Source organism: Scophthalmus maximus, chromosome 2, assembly GCF_022379125.1.
Source record: "Scophthalmus maximus strain ysfricsl-2021 chromosome 2, ASM2237912v1, whole genome shotgun sequence".
Classification (NCBI taxonomy): Eukaryota; Metazoa; Chordata; class Actinopteri; order Pleuronectiformes; family Scophthalmidae; genus Scophthalmus; species Scophthalmus maximus.
In genome coordinates, this window is record NC_061516.1 from 5379198 (window position 1) to 5399329 (window position 20132).

Sequence of the window (20132 nt, forward strand, 5' to 3'; positions counted from 1 at the left end):
TCCCCAAATATTCAGTATGTGTTCATATTTCACAAAGTCAGCCGCACATATTCTCTCGTTCTTGTAGAAATCCCCGCTAGTTGCAGTCCTGCTTAGATGACATGCTTTATCGTGTCATGTGGCATTTTATAAGAAAGATAGATATCTGTTGGAGAAATGCTGTTTCAAAGCCATAGATTGGTATCAGCCATGTTTTCAACTGCCCTCTGTTTTTCCTCCAATTCCCCCTGTTTGGACTGGTTGCCATAATAATAGATATATTTTGCTGGAAGTCAGGGAGCAGTCTGGGGGCTCTAATACACAGAGCAGAACAATGCAGATTACAATGAGGCTCTGAGGAGACTGAGTGAGTGAGGATAACCAGGACAGGGGGGGGCTTTTCTTTCATTACCTGTATCCACGCTGAATCTTCTCCTGGTGAGCAGAAACTGTCACATAAGGAGTGACTTAGTGAGGTCTCCAACATGTTTCACTATCACCCAACTGCCTCTGTGTGCTTGTCTCCCCTCAGCCCGCCAACATCCTGCTGGATGAGCACGGTCACGTTCGCATCTCCGACCTCGGCCTGGCCTGCGACTTCTCCAAGAGAAAACCCCACGCCAGTGTGTAAGTGTGCACCTATCCGAAGCGCTGTTTACGCGGCCTGCATGGTCAACGCGGGAATGTTGCGCCTCTGTAGAGCGCGACAGTGAGGTTCCGGAAGTGAAAGTCCCCATTCATATTCGCCATTGACATTTTGATTATTAGCCATACTGACTTAACTAATCAATGTAGACTCACCACAAGCTACGAGGTTGTAAAACGATGGTATATGCACATGTAGAAGCCAAAAGTCTGTATTGAATCAACCTTGTTTTTAGAAAAAACATGTCTTATTTGCGATGTCATTGAGAAATACTACACTACCCACAATCCTAAACATCGACGTCTCTGAGTGGTGCAAACGCTTACCACACCCGCAAACTTCATTTAGGCGAGTGATGCTGCGTTCAATTGTACTAGGAGCTCGGGCGTTGGGGTTGTCATTCCATTATACCTAAGAAACTGACATTACAGACCTGCGAGTCGGAGGTTGCCACTCGAACACCTTCTGGAGTCTGAATTCTGACTCGGAGGGTTAGAGGAACCCAATCAACCCCGACTTCCGAACACCGACTTCCGAGATGTAATTGAACGCAGCATGCGTTATTGGTACCCGATGCTACCACTGAACTCTACGATTGTTATACACTTCATACGCTCACAAAACACAGGTTGCAATACATTACCAGACTCTTATCAACAATATAAACACTACAGTGATGACGATGAAGGTTACATAACAAAAAAAAAAAGCTAAATTGTTGTTGGAAATGCATTCGCAATGGCTTATGGGAGGAGTAGTTCCTTCACTCTTCAAATAATTACATACACAGTCTTGTACCTTTGTCTTTTCTTCCATTTTTGCTCCACATTAATAAATCGTTTTTATGGTACGGATTCGTTCTCGTAGCTTCTTGTCTTGGTTCCAGGTTTAAAACTCTTCATATAAGGATTTTTGGAAATGTCAATGGAGAAAATGAATGAAATTCCGGAACCGGAGATGTTCAAAAAGAGTGTGTCACCCCTGTTGTGCCTTGGGGGTCCAGTGTAAAAGGTTACGGACACTGGACAGCAGGTGGCGAACGCATGGCCACTCTGCCTCACGTGACACACCGCCATACTGGTCATTGGTTTTAATGACTCCCGACCCACACATGTCTGTGATTATATGGTAATAAAGCCGCATTAAAAGTAATATACACGGGCAGGGCTGTTTTCCTATCCAGGGCACTGTGAGGATTTTTCCGACCTAATAGATGATCACGAATGAGCCACAAACAGAGGAGAAGACAAGCTGATTTGACACTTTGCAGAAATGTATTAGCACATGATACCAATATCATCAATTACATTCAGTGTTTGACTCATACTCTTTTCTGCCAAAACTGAGGAGCGATTAAAGAACTTTTCGGGGGTGCAATTGAAAATTTAAATTCAATTTCATTCATGTGTTTTTCCTTAACAAAGGGACACGATGAGACATTTGCGAGCAAAGTGATTTAGTTTGTTTCAATAAATATAAGATTCGAACTGCTCTTACTTGATAAGTATGTAATTATTGGTACCTTTAACGGTATGGATGGATCATCTCCCATTGTTGTGGCGTCATCAACCCTCAAGTTGGACAAACACCAGGAGACCAACTGCACCGTTCGTCCCTGCAGCAGTGCCGAAGGCTCACGCGGCTTCCTGCGGCAAATCACTGCGCACCGCAGAACCAGGAGCTGAGGCACCATCCAGAAAAACAACTTTTATTACCAGGGACCGGGAGGGGAAATGTTTTATTGCCCACCTCCTCCTCCTCCGACGATATGAATACTTCCAAACGGGGCTGCTGTGTGTGATTCTGCTCTAACGGCCGTAAAAAAGTAACGAGCGTGTGTTTGACATGTATCTGTTTGCTGCAGCGGTACTCATGGTTACATGGCGCCCGAGGTTCTTCAGAAGGGGACGGCGTACGACAGCAGCGCCGACTGGTTCTCCTTAGGCTGCATGCTCTTCAAACTCCTCCGAGGGTAAATACTCGCACGTCTTCTCTTCCCGCTTTGGTCTCATCGTCCGTCCTCTCCTCTGTGCACTTCACGCTCCGACTTCCTTTGCTGGTTTGAGGCCTCTTCTGCCGCGCTGAGTGGACCCTCTTTGAATCCCTCTCCTGCTCGCCGTCTGTTGGGTGTGTGATTGATGTTGTTTGTGCACCAGTCTGCGTGCGTGTGTATGTGTGTGTTTGTTTGATCTGGAGTCTGTAAATGCCAGAGGTGTAGGTGCAGTAGGTCAAAAAATCAGGTAAAAGAGAGATGCGCATACGTGAGTGAGTGAGTGAGTGAGTGAGTGAGAGAGTGAGAGAGAGAGACTTGGTTGCCAGGTTTGCGCGAGCAGGAAAAGTGTGAAGAGTGTGTGTGAACTGTCTTTCCATTGATGTTTGGATCAGTGTGTTTGAACACTGTGTTGGTCATTGGTGAAAGGTTGGCAGTGTATTTCAACACAAACCTAACGGGAGGGGAAACACATTTTGTCGGGGGGAACTGACTTGGAGGAAGCGGTGGTTAGGTTTAGGTTTGTGTTGTTTTTTGCCATCAGAAACAAGTCATAATTCTCTGATTTCAGCTTCTTAAATGTGAATGAATAATTTCTGTTTTTTTGCTCCTCTGTGACAGTAAACTGAATATCTTTGGTTTGTGGACAAAACAAAACATCATCTTGGAGTTTTATGAAACACAATCGACATTTTTCACCATTTTAAGAACCAAACAACTAATCGATTGTATCTTTCACAGTAACAGTATGAAACAGGAATACTGTACATGTAACTGTTTTACTTGTGCAACTTTCTGTAGAAAAATATTGACAAATTTCTGGCATGTTCTCTGTTCTTGTTAATGCCACACTACTGGAAACTGCTTCTTCTTCGCTGCTCTACAAACAGAACTTGCAAGCATCAGTGCAGAATTGATTTGCAGGAAAAGAAAAATTGCAGTTTTATCTGCGTGCAACTACTTTAAAGACGCGATATCAGATCGGTACATAGATTCTGGTGCTCGGCTATGTCTGATCCGGCATCATTCTGCAGTATCGGAGGCATTTCTGTATCTGATGAGATATCTGTAGAAATCTGTAAACATGTAAAAGTTAAAGTGATAACAATTTTTTGGGGATATGCTCCAACATGTTATGGGTTTGGTCTTGGGTCCCGCCCCACCCCTCCACAAAAATAATCCTGCTGAGTAGATCCCTGTCTGACAGGAATCGTGATGCAGAATGAGGGCTGAGATTTACAATTATTTTCATAATCGATTAATCTGTCGATTATTTTCTCGATTAATTGATTAGTTGTTGGCTCCATAAAATGTTGAAACATTAAGATATTCAGTTTACTGTCACAGAGGAGCAAAGGAACCAGAAGATATTCACATTTAAGAAGCTGAAATCAGAGAATTTTGACGTTTTTCCCCCATAAAAACTACTTGAACCAATTAATCGATTATTAAAATAGTTGGCGATTAATTAAGTAATCGATAAACTGTTGCAGCACTACTTCAGACATTTCTCACTTTGCATGAGTGCATCCTGCCCGTGTGTACCAGGACTGTGTTGTATGTCACGTCACCAGTGTCAGGCTGATCCACACCTACACTCCTCAACTGCTCCGTCCGGATTCCTCACAGAAGGACCAACGGCTCGACGTCGGTTTCATGTTTTCGCTCGTCATCAAAAGCAGAGGAACTTGCACTTCCTCGTGAACATGTGAAGTGATTTAGTTATTTAAGAGTCTGGAAGGAACTGAACCTTTTACACAAACAAACCTCAGGTTCTAAAAACGAGATGAATGTTCCTCCCTTGCACCAAGTGTTTATGCTTTGGGACGTGGCAGCAGCTGGTACTTGGGTTGCAATTTTGGGGGGGGGGGGTGATATTTATAGTGTAGCATTAAGAATGAAATAAAACATTTTAATATATTAATAACTAGGGATGGGACGATACCACTTTTTCGTGTCCGATCCTATACCGATCCTGCAACCTTGAGTAACTGGCGATACCGATCCGATTCTAATTTGATACAATCTTTTCCCCACGCAATAAAATATTAAAAATGCATTGCTCAGGATACACCTTGCTTAACGCAGCCTCATACTCATCCTCATACTCATCTGTAAGACAAATAATCAACTCCCCTAGACGAAGACATACATACATAGCCAGCAACATGACTGGGTTACGGAATACTGCTGTTTTATTTCTCACAAAACTTTTGACAGAATTCTTATGGTCAGCACCGTTCAAACAAGCAAAAAACTAATTCAACTAAATTGTTAATTTAATAATAATAAATAAAAATATGATGGTGGAATGTTGTTGAAAGCTTAGTGTTACACAAAAAACTACAGAACAGATTTCCCTGAAACTCGGGGAAAGGATGGAACATGGGCCAAGAAAACTCCCCTTCAATTTTGGTGCGGATCCAGGAATTTTATTGTAAAATTTTATAACCGTATCTTGCACGGTTGTGACGCAGCAATGGTGACAACATCAGAGCCATTCAGAATAGACATTAAAAGCAACTTTGTGCATTCTCACCCCCCCCCCCCCCCCTCCAGTAACAGATGTGAACGCTCTCAAACGCCCTCAAAGCTCCCGGTCCGCACTTGAACCTGCAGGTGGCTAATTAGAGTGTTGTGTTGTAGCGTGAGCACGCCGCTTCAGTCTCGGCTGGGATGTTGGAGTGTGTGGATGTGGGTTTTTTCGAAAAGGTGTGATCTGCGGCATGTTTATTAATGTTCCACTTCTTGCTCTCCTGCATGTCCAGCGCCCCGTCCCTCCTCCGTGTGTCCTCCTTCACCTCACCTCACCTCACCTCCCGTCCCCCAGTCATCTACAGTGGATAGTCAAAAGTGTCTGTCTCTCTCTCTCTCTCTCTCCTGCTCAGGCACAGTCCCTTCAGACAGCACAAGACCAAAGACAAGCATGAGATTGACCGCATGACGCTCACCATGGTAAGACACATGCACACTCGCCCACGCTGACCAAGGGTTGCACGCGGCGGCGGCCACATCTTTTTGCAAGGAGTCTCAAGAGTTAACACACTCGGAAACACATAGGAGTCTTAACACATGGGCGTGGCCCGTGTTTACCTCACAGCAATACCATATGCACACAGATGTTAATATCCCTATGTATACTGTATTGTGTGTGAACAAACAGTGTGGACACTTGACGCACGCAAGATGTGACCGCACTCCGGTGCCACTCTCCATCTGTTTTTCCTGCACATCCTTGACAGAGATGAATGTCTATGTTGTGCAACTTTTTTTTTTGGGGGGGGGGGGGGGGGGGGGGGGGTCACCTTTACTGTTTACTTTGCTGTGTCGTTGGAAGACGCAGGAGACGAAGTATACGACAGAAACCTCAGCTTAGATAAACGGAGGTAGCGGCCAAGCTGGAAAAATCCGAAGTACACGGATTTGTAGCCACATCCAGCACAGGTTTGCTCAGGGAGTCGGGGATCTGTGGCCCTGGCATTGTTTAAAAATGAGAGGGAAAAGTAGCTGCATAATGAATTGGCTCTCATCAGTTTCGATGTGTTCTATAGTAAGTTTTCAGTTTCTAGCTTCACTCTGTGCTAAGATCACACCCGGACACTCATGTCGTGTCGACAGTCATGTCGCCCGTACGCAGCACACTTCAGTGTGATGGGGGAACCTGAAGCCTGCAGGTCACAATCACCAAGAAGTGACTTTTAAAAGAAACATAAATTTAAAATTTAAAGAAAGTACCAAAATTGATAATCCGTGATAAATACCCTGAAAATGTCAACACTTGACGCCTCCGACACTTCAGTCTTTACCGCAGAAGCATGAGGGTCCATAACCAGCCCAGATTATAAGATATGGAATGAATTAGTCCATGATCAGCAATCGCGAACTGCAGGACTGTAATAATCGAATCATTCTGCTCCGATTTGAGAATCTGATGCGAGGATCCGAGGCTTCGTCAGCCTCGTGCAGCTCCGACCCCAGACAGTTATCGTCAGTAAAAGTCACGAGCGTCGACAGTTTCTCATCTTCACCTGTTTCATCCAATCAGCCGAGTTTCTGCAGCGCCCAACAAACCCATCTTCTCTCCGGGGATGGTATTCTCAAACTCAGCCTCTTTTCATGTCTTATCAAAAGAAATTAAGTTCACAGCCTTATTTTTGTTTTGAACCGGGGCTTTTCTGTATTTGGAAAAAGAAAAGGGAAAAAAAAGAATGTGTGTGTGTGATGAAGTAGTCCACAGTAACATTTAAATGATCATTCAAATCAGCTTTAGCAGAAAGCCAACATTTGCATCAGGGCCAAAATAATCCTCGTCATTGTCTTTGATATAGTTATATAAAATTATTACTTTTATATAGAGCCCTAATTTAGCTTTGGCTGATGATATACATACCAGTGTCCATATTTTGTCAGTGTTTTGGTTTGTAACTAAGTTTATGGTTAAACTGTAAAATATCAAACCTCAATTAAATTATTTTAATACAGAAACCTAATATCAGCCTCCAAAAATCCAAATTGGATGGGCTTTACTTATACATAATTGAATATTTTTGGTGTGTGTGCGTGCGTGTCGGTTTATGTGAGGCACACTCAAACACGCTCACACTGGAGCTGTTGGTTGAGCAGGAACTCTAACCAGAGAAAGTATGATCTTTCATATCATAATAAATCCAGATTAGGATTTTAATCCAGCCATTTACGCTGATTCATCCCCTTAATCCCTGTCTGCGCGCGTGTTAGAGTGAGAGAAAGACAGTTATAGAGGTGGAGGGGGTCCTGACCAGGCTAAAAATACTGTTCTTTATGTCTTTGTTTTTATTAAACGTGATGAATGGTCTCATTACATAAACACGATAGAAGAAGGCAGCAGTGAAAAGGCTGAGAAACTGACCCGCCAGGACAGGAAGAGATGGATCGGAGGAGGGACGGAGCAGATCCTGATTGATGGCACTCCTGAACACTGAGACACCTCCCACCTAAACCCCGTCAGCAAAAGAAATTACATAAAAAAATGAAATAGAAGGGTTGAGGCAGGGTCGTGCTTTAGAGTGGGGCTTCAAACTCTTCTCTAGCTTTGGGAGAGACGCAAAGACAATTCCCTGCCTGAGGTGAAAGAGACAGGTGCATGCTGGTGTCCTAAAACCATTTGGTGTTTGTAGTTCTCCTTCTCAGAATCCTACTCTTGTCAAATCTGGAACCACAGTAATGATACGCTGACTCAATATGACATGACAATATAATACAATTTCAACAGCTAATTTTGACAAAACTTCAGTGTCACGGTGATCCGGTGCCGGTTGTCTGTACGTCCACGGCGCCACTGCTAACAGGAACAGCTTATGGCTAATTCAGCAAGAATATAAACATAAAAAAACAAGCTACAGCTAACAATCTGACCGTATCCATGGCAGCAACCTTCAGTTTACATACCCCAAAGTTTGAGAAGTGCAGTTCCTAAACTCAGGGCTTTATTCTCACCCAAGTCAAAATGAGACAGAGTAGTAATACAACTGACTAAATCCATTAATATGAACTTTTGTTTCCTGCTGCACTATCACTATTTATTGATATTAATCATATCCCATTAACCTGATTCTTCTTTTATCCATCCATCCATTATCCCGTGTTGATGGCTGACTGGGCGGTTGCAAACCTCTGAACTATCTATAGTAATAGGTGCAAAGGATGTCGATCTATTTTCATACTCCCTATTCTCACTTTTACTCTTTTCACCCCCCCCCCCCCCCCCCCCCATCCCTCTTTCTCCCACAGAATGTGGAGCTGCCAGACTCTTTCACCGCAGAGCTCAAAGATCTGCTGGAGGGGCTGCTGCAGAGGGATGTGTCGAAGAGGCTCGGCTGCCAGGGCCGAGGGTACGAGACACTCTCTAACACACACACACACACACACACACACACACACACACACACACACACACACACACAAATTCACATTAATCCCTGTCCCATCTCAGCGTTCATGTCCCCGGGGCGTGCAAATGAATTCATCAATCAGACTGGGTTTTTTTGCTAGATGTGCTCATTAGGGCCGAAAAACAGTGGGTGGTGTACGTTTACGGCCCCGGCCATGTCGGATGGAGACAGACGTCAAGTTGATCCGAGTTCATAGCTAATTTCATCAGCGCTGTCGTTTCACTTCAGCCGAGGACTGAACCGGAGCGACAGATCGCTGTCTGCATGGGGTGTTGGGCTAAATAGCAGGATTATGTTTGTCAGAGGGGGAGTCGTGTGGTAAACACTGCCACCTTGTGTAGAAAAATGAATGAAGACATTTGTGAAAATCTCCCCTCTGTCCTTCTCTCTCTGTCACACACACACACACACACACACGCAGAGCCCCAGAGGTGAAGGAGCATCAGTTCTTCAAAGGCATCGACTGGCAGCAGGTTTACCTCCAGAAGGTGAGCGAGCTTCATTTTTCTCCATCAATCATCTTTTTCGTCTGTGTCCTTCAGGTTTTTGTTTTTTTGTCATCGTCTCTTTGTTGAGACGATATTGTGACTGACTCAAGTGGTCGAGTCATTTTTGTAATGATATGCATACATGAAATGGTTACGATATGGATATGGAGCTACTTTGATAATTGATTAATCTGTTAAACTGGACAAAAACTAATCAGTTAATTGAGAAAATAATCAACAGATTAATCGATGGTGAAAATAATCGTCAGTTGCACCGCTTGATACAGTCCACATCTGATGTGATGGGTACGATTCTGCAGAGTTGATCTATGCTAGAGTCTTTGTCAACATAATACAATATTGTGACCAGTGTTATTTTGGTGGGGGTGTTCAAAATCAAAGGTTATGTTTTTTTAATTTTTCCAAAATGTATTTAAAATGAATGAGAATTAACAAATCATCTTCCTAGACGTTTTTTTTTAAAACCCTCATCAATATGAATGTGCTCCAAACATTCAATACATGTGTTATTTGTACACATATATTTATACAAGGACAAGGTTTGAAATATTTCAATTGAGTCAGATTTATTCAAATGACACTGTTGAGCAGCCGTCATGGTTTGGTAACATCTGAAGGCAGCAAACAGCCTCACTTCTTCCTCAATCTTCCCATAGGCTGTGTCAGATTTCAAATAACTTTGCTCTCTAGCTGTGTATCGTTTCAACATTAAATACAGTCTTTACAGCTTTATATATTTCTGGATGTGTTTTTCTGTACAGTATGAAACTGGCTAGCAGAGTCTTGGTCCTCGGGATTTCTGATCAATGGAACTAAAGATCACATCTGATTTAATTTTGAATCTTTCCATCAGCGTGACTTGGTGCAGTGCAGAATTTTCAGGGCCACAGTTACCTGCAGCGTAGGTTTAGATTTATTGTTCAGTTTCTCCACAGCAAAACACGACACAGATTCATATATCACTGTGTTAGCACTCGTTTATTTGCTGGACGGTACAGCTGTGGTATGTATCACCGGAGCTACATCCAGGTAACATTTATTTTATCCGGCTCCCGACGAGGAGACGATTTATCCGATGTGACGGGGGCGGCGGTCGCGGTGAGATAAAGGTTTGCGGTGGCGATGCCCCTGTGAGACGTGAGTTACTGAAGAGTAGGAGGTCACCGGGCGTCATGGTTTTCTCCCTATCAACAAAAAACGGCATTGGTCATTGGTTGGATAATCGGAACAGCCTGACCTGTTATTTCACCAAAATGAATGCAGCCTCGATGTTTACTGGTCCTTGATTTTTATTAAATGTACAGACATAAACCCAAACCAAAGGCCTGTGACCACTCAACGTGTTAACAACTACAAGCATGTGAAACCACTGGTATTGGGTCTCCTAAAGAAAACATTTAAAGTGTAGAGCCTCGGGTATCGTTCACTGAAAACAACAAGGACTCTGTCATGTCAGGATCTGTTAAAGCTACGACCTAAATGTATCCAATGGATACCCGACTGATGGCAATGATTCCCTTACTACAAATAAATGTAATTGAGGTTTGATGTTTCACAGTTTAACCACGAGCTTTGTTGGGAATAAATATAGATGGAAAGAAAACACAAATACACCCACGTGTCTTATGTAAAATATGAACATCAATCAACATATCTTTTCCGCGTTGTTTGTTCTGTAAAACAAGTGTGTTCATATCGGTGAACATGAACGCACATGCTGACGTGTCTCTGAAAGGCTCACATTGGCCCCGGTGTCAAATACATGTAAACTGCTCCAAACCGTATTCATGCCGCAGATGGCTCCCAGTCGACAACAACACAGGATGGAGCTACAGTAGTCATTAGTCCGTTACAGTTACCGTTGCTATGGTTACGCCGTCACTTCAGGGAAGCGATGGGGTGGTGGTCGTGTTGCTCACACACTCTTTTCTTTTTCCTCCTCCTGCCATTTCTTCTGTCAATGTCCCTCTCTGAAAACCTCTTCTCTTCCCTCTCCCCGTGCAGTACGCTCCCCCGTTAATCCCCCCCAGGGGAGAGGTGAATGCCGCGGACGCCTTCGACATAGGCTCTTTCGACGAGGAGGACACCAAGGGCATCAAGGTAAAAACAGACACTTAAACATTCATCACCCACTTCTCTTCCCCCCCAGAGACGTGCACTGAGCAGCGGGAGGAAACAAATCACCACAGGGTCATATTAACATTAGTAGGGGCATTTTTCAGTTTTTACAAAATAAAGCAACTTGCTTGGAAACCAGAAGTATGACCGAGGTCAATTCCTCTGTTGCAATCCTCTGGTTTCGACACACGGCACACTCCCGCTTTGATGGACATTTATCAGCTCCAAGTCGCTGACGCAGCACTTGCTCAACAGGAGGTGAGGATTTAAAGCAGCCAGGCAAAGTGGTATTAGACGAGTGTTTCGCTTTACCTCACCACTATGAGGTAAATGTTGATGTTGCACAGTGCAATACGGCGACAGGAAGAGGGCAGCGCCTTTGTTCTTCGCCATCGGCACCTCGTCCGAGGCAGTCTAGGTGACCGTGGAAAGTCCCACTGGGATTCGACCCTCTGGTCAAGAGCTCCTGGACTGGAGAGGGCCCAAAAAACCGCTGCTTCTTGAAAACAACCGGGTGTGTTTCAGCACTGGGATCAGGGTTTCCTGTTGTGCCTTGCTTTGGACAGTAGCCAGGCTGATAACGGCGGCCATGTTGAAATCAGCCAACATTAGTACCAATGTCAGTTTTCAACCAAAAACATCAAAAGTTTCCAGGGGAAGGGTTAGGCAAAAGTCCTTTTCGCAGTTTTATTTGATTTAATCGGTTTATGAATAAAGTTTTCAGCAGATGAATCAATAATTAAAACAAGACCTGTAAGGAAGGAACCACAGGTGTAACAAACCATCAACGGTCACCATCGTACAACTCACATTAGCATTAAGATAAAACGTAAGTTAGTATGAAAATCCTAAATTTGTTGTACTGACAATGTAGCTGCGCGCAGGCTACCTCATTCTGGACATTGGTGATTCTGTACGTCCAACCGTACCATTAGTCTACCGGTTGATCAACAGATAATTAACCATCAACTTTCTGATTTCTGAACAAAGACTTTCTTCTTCCTGCTTCTCAAATGTGAAGATTGTTAGCTTGTGACCGCGGATGAACCTCGCACCAGGCGTTACAGTATGAATGGGATCAGTATCCACCGAGAAAGACAGGAAACCAGATAATTGAGCCACTTCCTAAAACAAGAGGGGCGGGGGGGGTCTCCCTCTCTCTCCCTGTCTCTCAGAATAAAACCTTTTAACCGTTACCCCAGAACAACATGTGGCCGTTACAGTTACAGGAGCTGGTGCATCCTGCAGGTGTCGCAAAGATGTCGCTCAGAGGGTTGAGTCATTTTTTAAGGGGGGGGGGGGCCCACAGACTCTCTATTCCTGAATCATGTCACTGTACCCGCAGCTTCAGAATAAGAAGGTGGTTTGAGACGGAGATGTTAAACGCAACATGCAATGTATTTTTTTTTATCCCCCCCCCTATGATTTTGCTTCCTCCCCCATTAACGTTAATGTGGCTGCAGTCGCAGTTATTCATCCTCTGATGCCCCGGCACGGAGAAAGAAAAAGGCAGGAGGGCCTGTTGACGTTTTCCCCCGGGCGGCGCTCGTCATCAACGCAGGCGCGGCGATGGAAATAACCGCTGTGTACAGTAGTCGCGAGAGCAACAAGATGGGGGCGGGGAGCGCGTGCGGCTCCGGTCCCCCCGATGTTAATCCAGTCGGAACAAAATGACTGTTTCTGTGTGAAAGTGAAAGCAGGGCAGGGAGTTTCTTAAAGAGACAGGCGAGGTTGCGTCGTGTCACATTAAGAGGTGCTTTTAATATCCCCCTCTGCCCTCGTTGATATATATATATATATATGGGCAGGATGCAATATGAAGGTAGTGAAACTTCAAAATATACGTCATCCTCAGGCAGCAGGTGATGAAAGTGTCGACTGACTGAACTGAACCCGCCCGTTTAAAGGAATAATTCAAAATGAGCTTCTCTTTGTTTGCGATTGAATTGTTACTTTTTATTTCTTCGTCTGAAGAAGCAGAAAAACAAGAAAAGACAGGTCATTGAGTTCCCGTGACGAGCGCCTGTATAGTACAGACTTCACTGAACGTCCTGCTCCCTGTCACCGTCTGTTTTCTGCTTCAGTTGCTGGACAGTGACCAGGAGCTGTACAAGAACTTTCCCCTGGTCATCTCGGAGCGCTGGCAGCAGGAGGTGGCGGAGACCGTCTACGAGGCGGTCAACTCGGACACGGACAAGAGCGAGGCTCGCAAGAGGGCTAAGAACAAGCAGCTCGGCCACGAGGAGGGTAATGACAATAGCCGGGAGGGCAACAGGACGACAGATGGTAAACGCTCGAAAAAGTAACAGTGGCGGGCGTTCTGACTCTCGTCTCTCTGCGCAGACTACGCCCTGGGTAAAGACTGCATCATGCACGGCTACATGCTGAAGCTGGGCAACCCGTTCCTGACCCAGTGGCAGCGTCGGTACTTCTATCTCTTCCCCAACCGTGTGGAGTGGAGAGGGGAGGGCGAGTCGCGGGTGAGTACGCCTCGCAGCACACGCGGTCTCGTCACGCGCAACGTTCATGTGTGTCAGTTTGATATCTGTCCTGTCTGTCTGATTGCCTCCGTCCCGAACTCCACACCGAAGGAGAGCTGGCTAAAGCGTTTTAGAAAGCCGAGAGACGGGGTGAGTTCACTTCAACACCAGGTCCGGGTCCCCGCTGTGTCCTCAGAGTCCCCGCTGTCTTTAGAGTGTAGTCCACCCCGCTGCTTCAGACTCCTCAAACTGCCGCAAGTAGCTGTACTAAAGGGAGATACTTCAGAGCCGGTGTCAACCCCTTTGAACCTTGAATAACATCGAGTCATGACTGAGTGTCCCTCACCTTCCACTGAGGACAAACGTCGGTAACATAATGTAAAAATGCATGGTGCACACGCACCAAACTGTCGGAACTTTCAACGATCGGTGTCAGGGGCCCGATCAAAGCAATTTAAACTGATCGGGATCCACTTCATCGAGCACGAACCTAGGCCCGATCCTTCGGTTCACGTCGGCCGCAGGGCGTCACTCTCGACCCGAAGCACGTGACTGTAGGGTTCATTACAAAACGACAGAGCGTTCTTCTGTACGGTGTAGTGGAAATCCATACCATACGGCAAATTTATACCGGCGTACTTTCTATACCGTTTATACCGTCCACCCCTGGATAGGGCATGAACCACCTTTGTGTATATGTTAGTGCTGTCAACATTAACGCGCAAAACTTTGCGTTAATTGTGAGCAATTTAACGCGTGACGCCATTGGCACATTTTTGTTTACTTCCTGTGGGGACCGACAACGTATGCCGCATAGCCGTTAGCCATTAGCCAGTCCGAAGACGCCAAACAGGAGTTGTTTGTCGCTTTCAGGATGGACGTCAAAGAGACAAAAGCCATCAATATATCGCAAGAGACGGGGTAGTTTGAGCGGACGCCCGCTGTGTTATGCGGAGGGAGAGAAATAACTCGAAGCGTTAATATGTGGTTCCGCATTAAAGTCAGCTCGAGGTTACGCTCGTCATCCGTTGCAGTGAAAAAGTAAATAAGAAAATAAATAAGTTTACAATTACTACAGGAAAATAAAGACTCAATGCATAAACTAGCTAGCCTGGGACGGCACGTTCCAGGATTGCACGTGATTCGTTTTTTCCCCTCAGGTCTGAAGTGTGACCTCCGCAGCCCTGCGGCAGCTGTGCAGCGGTAGTCGCTCAGCTCCGGTCCCCGCGCATCATGATCTGCATCAACCTTTGCACACTCTTGATTGGCAAAATTTCTGTTCACAGCAAAACCTGCTGACGATGGAGCAGATCGTGTCGGTGGAGGAAACGCAGATTAAAGACAAGAAGTGCATCCTGCTGCGCATCAAGGGCGGGAAGCAGTTTGTGCTGCAGTGCGAGGTAGGCCCGCTTTCATTTCCCCACTGCGTCGACGAGATGAGGACAAGAGAGCTGATCCCTTGATTTTCTTCTTCTTCTTTTTTTCTTTTTTTCTATCCTCTGTGCAGAGCGACCCGGAGTTTGTTCAGTGGAAGAAAGAGCTGACGGAAGCGTTCACAGAAGCCCAGAAGCTGCTGCGTCGTGCCCCCAAAGTCATCGGGAAGGGGCGGGCCGGAGTGATGGAGCTCTCAAAACCTCCCCTCACGCACCGCAATAGCAATGGCTTGTGAATACACACACACAAACACATGCATATATAAATACACAACACACAGACACATAAACATACACACATTTTGACACAGACACACTGCAATCCTCCCCCCACCCCCCCTCCTCATCGGCCACAGGACATATGCTCGGACGCCTTCCCACCGCCCGCCCACAGCGCCTCACGGTGTGTGAACGGAGCATGCCCGCCGGCCTCTTACACACACACACACACACACACACACACACACACACACACACACACGACACGACGACCAATCATAAGCGCAACATTTTTAATTTTCAATTTTTTTCCTGCCATGGGACCTTGCCAGTCGCGGGGAGGAAGGAAAGGACGAGGCGGTGGAAAGGAACGACTTTCGGGGGACTTGGCACGTGAAGAACCTCTGCATGAATGTGACATGGACTTAACGCCCCCTCCTCTCTTTTCCTCGTCTTTCTCTTTTTTCGACCCCCCCCCCCCAGTCAGCCCCGCCCACCTCGCTCTGTTTGAATCAGGTGAATCTGGAACCAGGACACCGCAGTAGCCCGACGGACTCCTCCAAAAGCCCACAGAGCGAAAGCTCTGATTACTGTGGGCCAGCTGAGATGAGACCGGGCTTTAGTGGGGAATGTATTTCTGCGAGAGAGAGAGAGATAGTAAAAGCTTCTTTTCATTCCTCCCTCTAACCATTCCTCCCTCCATTATTATATTAAGTGCATAAAGTGCCAACGTCAATATTTACTTGAGTCACCTAAGGATAACCCCCCCCAAAAACACAGATGAGGGAGGGTGTTTGCGGCGGGGGGGCTAGGTGGTGGTGGTTGATCATTCCAGTGCAGAAAAAAGCGGAAGTACAAGGACCACAGACTCTTTCAGATTGGCTCTTGTACAGCCAGTTACCATAGAGACTGATATTTCATTGGCTGACAAAGCCGCAGCCTGTTGCCATGGGAACCATGAAGACTGGTATACCAGGGGATCGGTAACCCCGGACAACGGTGTAACTATTGTCTATGAAGGCTACACTTGCGGAAGGAGCGGCGAGGGGACTGGACCCCGAGTGTGTGTGTATATACGACGCAGCCCTTTTCTCTGTGCATCTCCGGTGTTCTAGTCTTAACGTGTTTGCATTATTGGGGACTTCTCCGTCTGCCTGTTTGTGAATGTGTCCTGGCTTTTTAGGGAAGAGGAAGAGGCTCGTTCTCCTGCGGGGAGGGGGAGGGTGCGCGGGCGGGGGAGGGAGGGAGGGAGAGCGTTGACAGCAGCGCTGCATTTACCTCAGCTGGACTGTGTCCGTTTGAACACGTGGACGCGGGCGCGTCTCTAAGGGCAGAGGGCGCCTTGTGAAACAACAGTTCACCGTCCCGCTCACACACAGTCGCCCCCCCCCCCTCCCCAGTAGGTCTGTGATTTCAGTAGCTTACCTTGTGTGGACGGTGCGAGTGCAGGGAGGAAAAAGAAGACGACGAGCTGAAACTAATAATTCTAAAGGATAATTCCACCTTCCAATACACCAAGCACAACTTTCATAGACGCTTGTGGCTTTTTTCTGGTGTTTTTCTTTTTTTCTTTCTTGTATGCATTCATTCCTCAACCTTTCTCATGTACACACACAGTCCTGTACTGTATGAGTTTGCCTACATTTCCCAGACTGCCTCTGGGCAGCATTCAGCTGCAGGTTGCTGAGCAGCGGGAAAATAGTGAAAAAGGAGAGAAAGTCAAGCAAGTTGCAATGTTCTGTTGAGCTGGGCCGTCGACCAAACCGCCGTTAATTTCCTCGATTAAGAATTCATAATCTTTAGACTCGTGAAACTTTTTTTCATTCAACCTAAACCCTGAGATAGTTGTTTTTTTTCTACAACAATAACTAAAACGATGAATTAACAATTTAAAAATTCTGTTGATGCAGCTCTGACGTTGCAGAGCGTTGCATTCTGGGCCCTTGGTCCTGCAGGAATCCAGAGACCCCCCCCCCCCCCCCCCCCCCCACACACAGACACACACACACACACACACACACACACACAGCTGATCAGCCGACGGTTCTACATGTTACAAACATGTCGGGTCCTTTGACCCGGTGCAGGACTGGATGTCACCTCCACTCAGTATAACCTGCTATGAAGGTTTTTACGTCCCGCGGCTTTTCTTCTTTCTGTTCTAAAACAGTGAAACGTGCTCCTGGAGTTTACTGCTCACATTCTTCTGAGAGAAGAGTGTCCACCACACCAGTGTTTCTCTGTAGACCAGAAGGTTCAGGTGAAGGAGGGGGAAAAAAAACAGCAGCTCCTGCTCTTTGACTCAAAAGTTGTCATGACTTTGCGCTTGAAGCACCGAGGTGACGGCATGTCCGCGTGAAAAGCGTCAGCGACGTCTTTGTTTCAGGGTTCCTAGTCCATGTTTTTTCTTCCCCCGAACGGGACACAGTTCAGGTGACGTGAGACTTTTTTTCCCCCCCTCCTTGCTCTGGTAGTTTTTCATTTTTTTTTGGTTTCGCGCGTCGCCAACGACCTCGTCGAAGTTTGTACCGGAGGGACAGGGACGCACGCGCGGCAGAGCAGTGGGAACAGGAAGCAGATTTCTTCATAACAATTTCAGGGTTTGTTTTTTTAATTTTTTCATGCAGTGACAGTGTCCTTGTCTGTGATGTCCATGCATTTCCACAGCTGTGATTGTGTGACCTGCAGTAGGAAAAGGGTTGATTAGGGGTGCATTGTGATTAACTTTTTTTTTTTTTTTGTTTTCTTTTCCTTTTGTAGCCTATACCAGTCAGGGTGAGATATTATCATCGTATAGAGAAAAATGTTGTCACCTCTCAAGGTGTCTTTTATTTTTGTAAACCAAAATGGTTTTTATTGTTTTCATTGAAATGTACGTTGTTGCACCTTTTTAGCCCAATGTGTTACTTAATAGTTGTTAAATGTGCCAAATAACTGTTGCTGATTGAGTGTAACCAATGGGAAGCCTCCCTTTCTCAACTCTTGACCCCTCTCACCGCGGACACGGCAAAGGCCTCAACAAAAACTTAAAAAGAAAAAAACACCTCACACACACACACACACACACACACACACACACATTCTGCGGTGGAAGTTGTGAAGGGTGCAAAACTGTGACCAAACCTTTTCTGGAGGAGAGAGAAGTGTTTTTGAGCGTTTTCTGGCTTGCCACCACTTTGCCATCGGGACTCTTGTCGACACACACACACACACACACACACACACACACACACACACGCCATCCAGCTCTTCTCCCAACTGGTTCCCGGAGAGTTTTCTGTCACACTGTATGTATGTATGTATGTATGTATGTATGTATGTATGTATGTATGTCACGTGAGTGTGTGAGCATACGTGCGCTTCACTATCGCTTTGTGTGTTCATCCGGTGGAATGTTTTAAATTCTCTTTTTTTCCCGGTCATACACGAGACTCTCAGCTCGAACACACGCTCGACACAAGACAAATTTTAAAAAACGGTTGGCATATAGGAGAAAAAGAAAAAAAATCTAAGTATATATAAATATATGTGTATATGAAATGACAAAATGCTCTAGGTTTATTTAAAAGATTTAATGTAGAAGACAAAATGAAATTGTTCGGGGGAGGTCAGGGGTGTTTGATGTGAGTGTAATTGTTTGTGGTGAAGACTTCAGCTCGAATCTTGCACATAAAGACTTTAGATATTGTACCTGCGAGTTCCAGATGATTATTTTTGTTTGAATACCGGACTCTTTGCTCTTTCATATTTATTGCGTGTGTGGGGAGCTCCCTCCGTCTCTCTCGGTCTCTCCTCCACGAGTCGGGGCGCAGCCGAGAGCTCGCTGTAGAAACTCTTTATTTGTTTTGTTCTTCATTTGCCACAGACAAACACAAATACTACTGGCTTTGGGTTGTTATTATTACCATTAAGGTTATGATATATAATTGATGATATTATTCAATGATTATGAGTAAATTTATTTTATTTCGAAGATTCTTTTGTTCTGGGGTTGTTTGTTTTTTTGCGACAGGTAGGACGTTGCGTGTTGGACTGCTTGTAAAAACAGTTCATCAATAAAAATCCTCATTCCGTGTTGCCTCCTGTCACATCTGCTTTGCTGTGTACCTAACAAAGTATCTGGAACATATGGGGCGGATTTTTTATTCGTGTATTCGGCAGATCTGCCACATAGATGTATTCGTGATTTTTGATTTTCGAGAGTGACATTTGAAGCTGCGATGAAAAGCCGATCAAACCCTCAATCGATGGAGACCGAGGTCCATTTTTGACCTTGAAAATAGCAGTTTGACAAAGACAAAGCAACGTTGTTACCCTAAAATAACTCAAATCATTTTCATGTCACACTGACTTATAACAGGGAGAATATACATTTCCCTTCCCCCTGCCAGCCATGTCTTGGACCAGTGAGTCCAAAAGGTGATGTTGAACTGAAAAAAAAACACAGAAGTCATTAAAAAGCCAGCCCTCATCTCTGAAATTCAGTGAGGAAACAGAATATTAAGAATTCTAAACAGAGTTTGCTGTTTATGTAACATCTGCACCACTTTTGGTGTCATCTGAAACCAACGCACTGCTCCGACTCGGGAGCCCAACAGAATAATAACCCCTCCTGTCAGCAGAGGGCGCTGCTGCTTAATAAGAGTTGCAGAGTGTCGCTTCAAGGTTCACTTACCTGCTCACTGTAGCTTTCAGTCGTGTCACGCACACAAAGCTGTCAAGAATGATACTGTTAAGACTCAACGCCAACGCAGGCCAGGGGTCTAGAAACTGCAGTGTGGAAACCATGACAACCATTGAGCGTGCACGTCGACGTCCATCATCTGCC

The 20132-nt window shown here is 45.5% G+C and overlaps 1 protein-coding gene across 1 annotated transcript in view; it reads left to right on the forward strand.

Moving 5' to 3' along the window:
* grk3 (G protein-coupled receptor kinase 3) overlaps positions 1-19377 on the forward strand; it is a 57279-nt gene extending 37902 nt beyond the window's left edge. Inside the window, exons 12-21 of the mRNA XM_035627263.2 lie at positions 512-606; positions 2490-2597; positions 5504-5570; positions 8385-8485; positions 8967-9033; positions 11059-11154; positions 13257-13419; positions 13516-13652; positions 14939-15052; positions 15160-19377. Coding sequence (XP_035483156.1) covers positions 512-606; positions 2490-2597; positions 5504-5570; positions 8385-8485; positions 8967-9033; positions 11059-11154; positions 13257-13419; positions 13516-13652; positions 14939-15052; positions 15160-15321 — 1110 coding nt within the window. The 3' untranslated portion in view covers positions 15322-19377. The remainder of the gene's footprint in view (positions 1-511; positions 607-2489; positions 2598-5503; positions 5571-8384; positions 8486-8966; positions 9034-11058; positions 11155-13256; positions 13420-13515; positions 13653-14938; positions 15053-15159) is intronic.
* Positions 19378-20132: the final 755 nt, after the last annotated feature.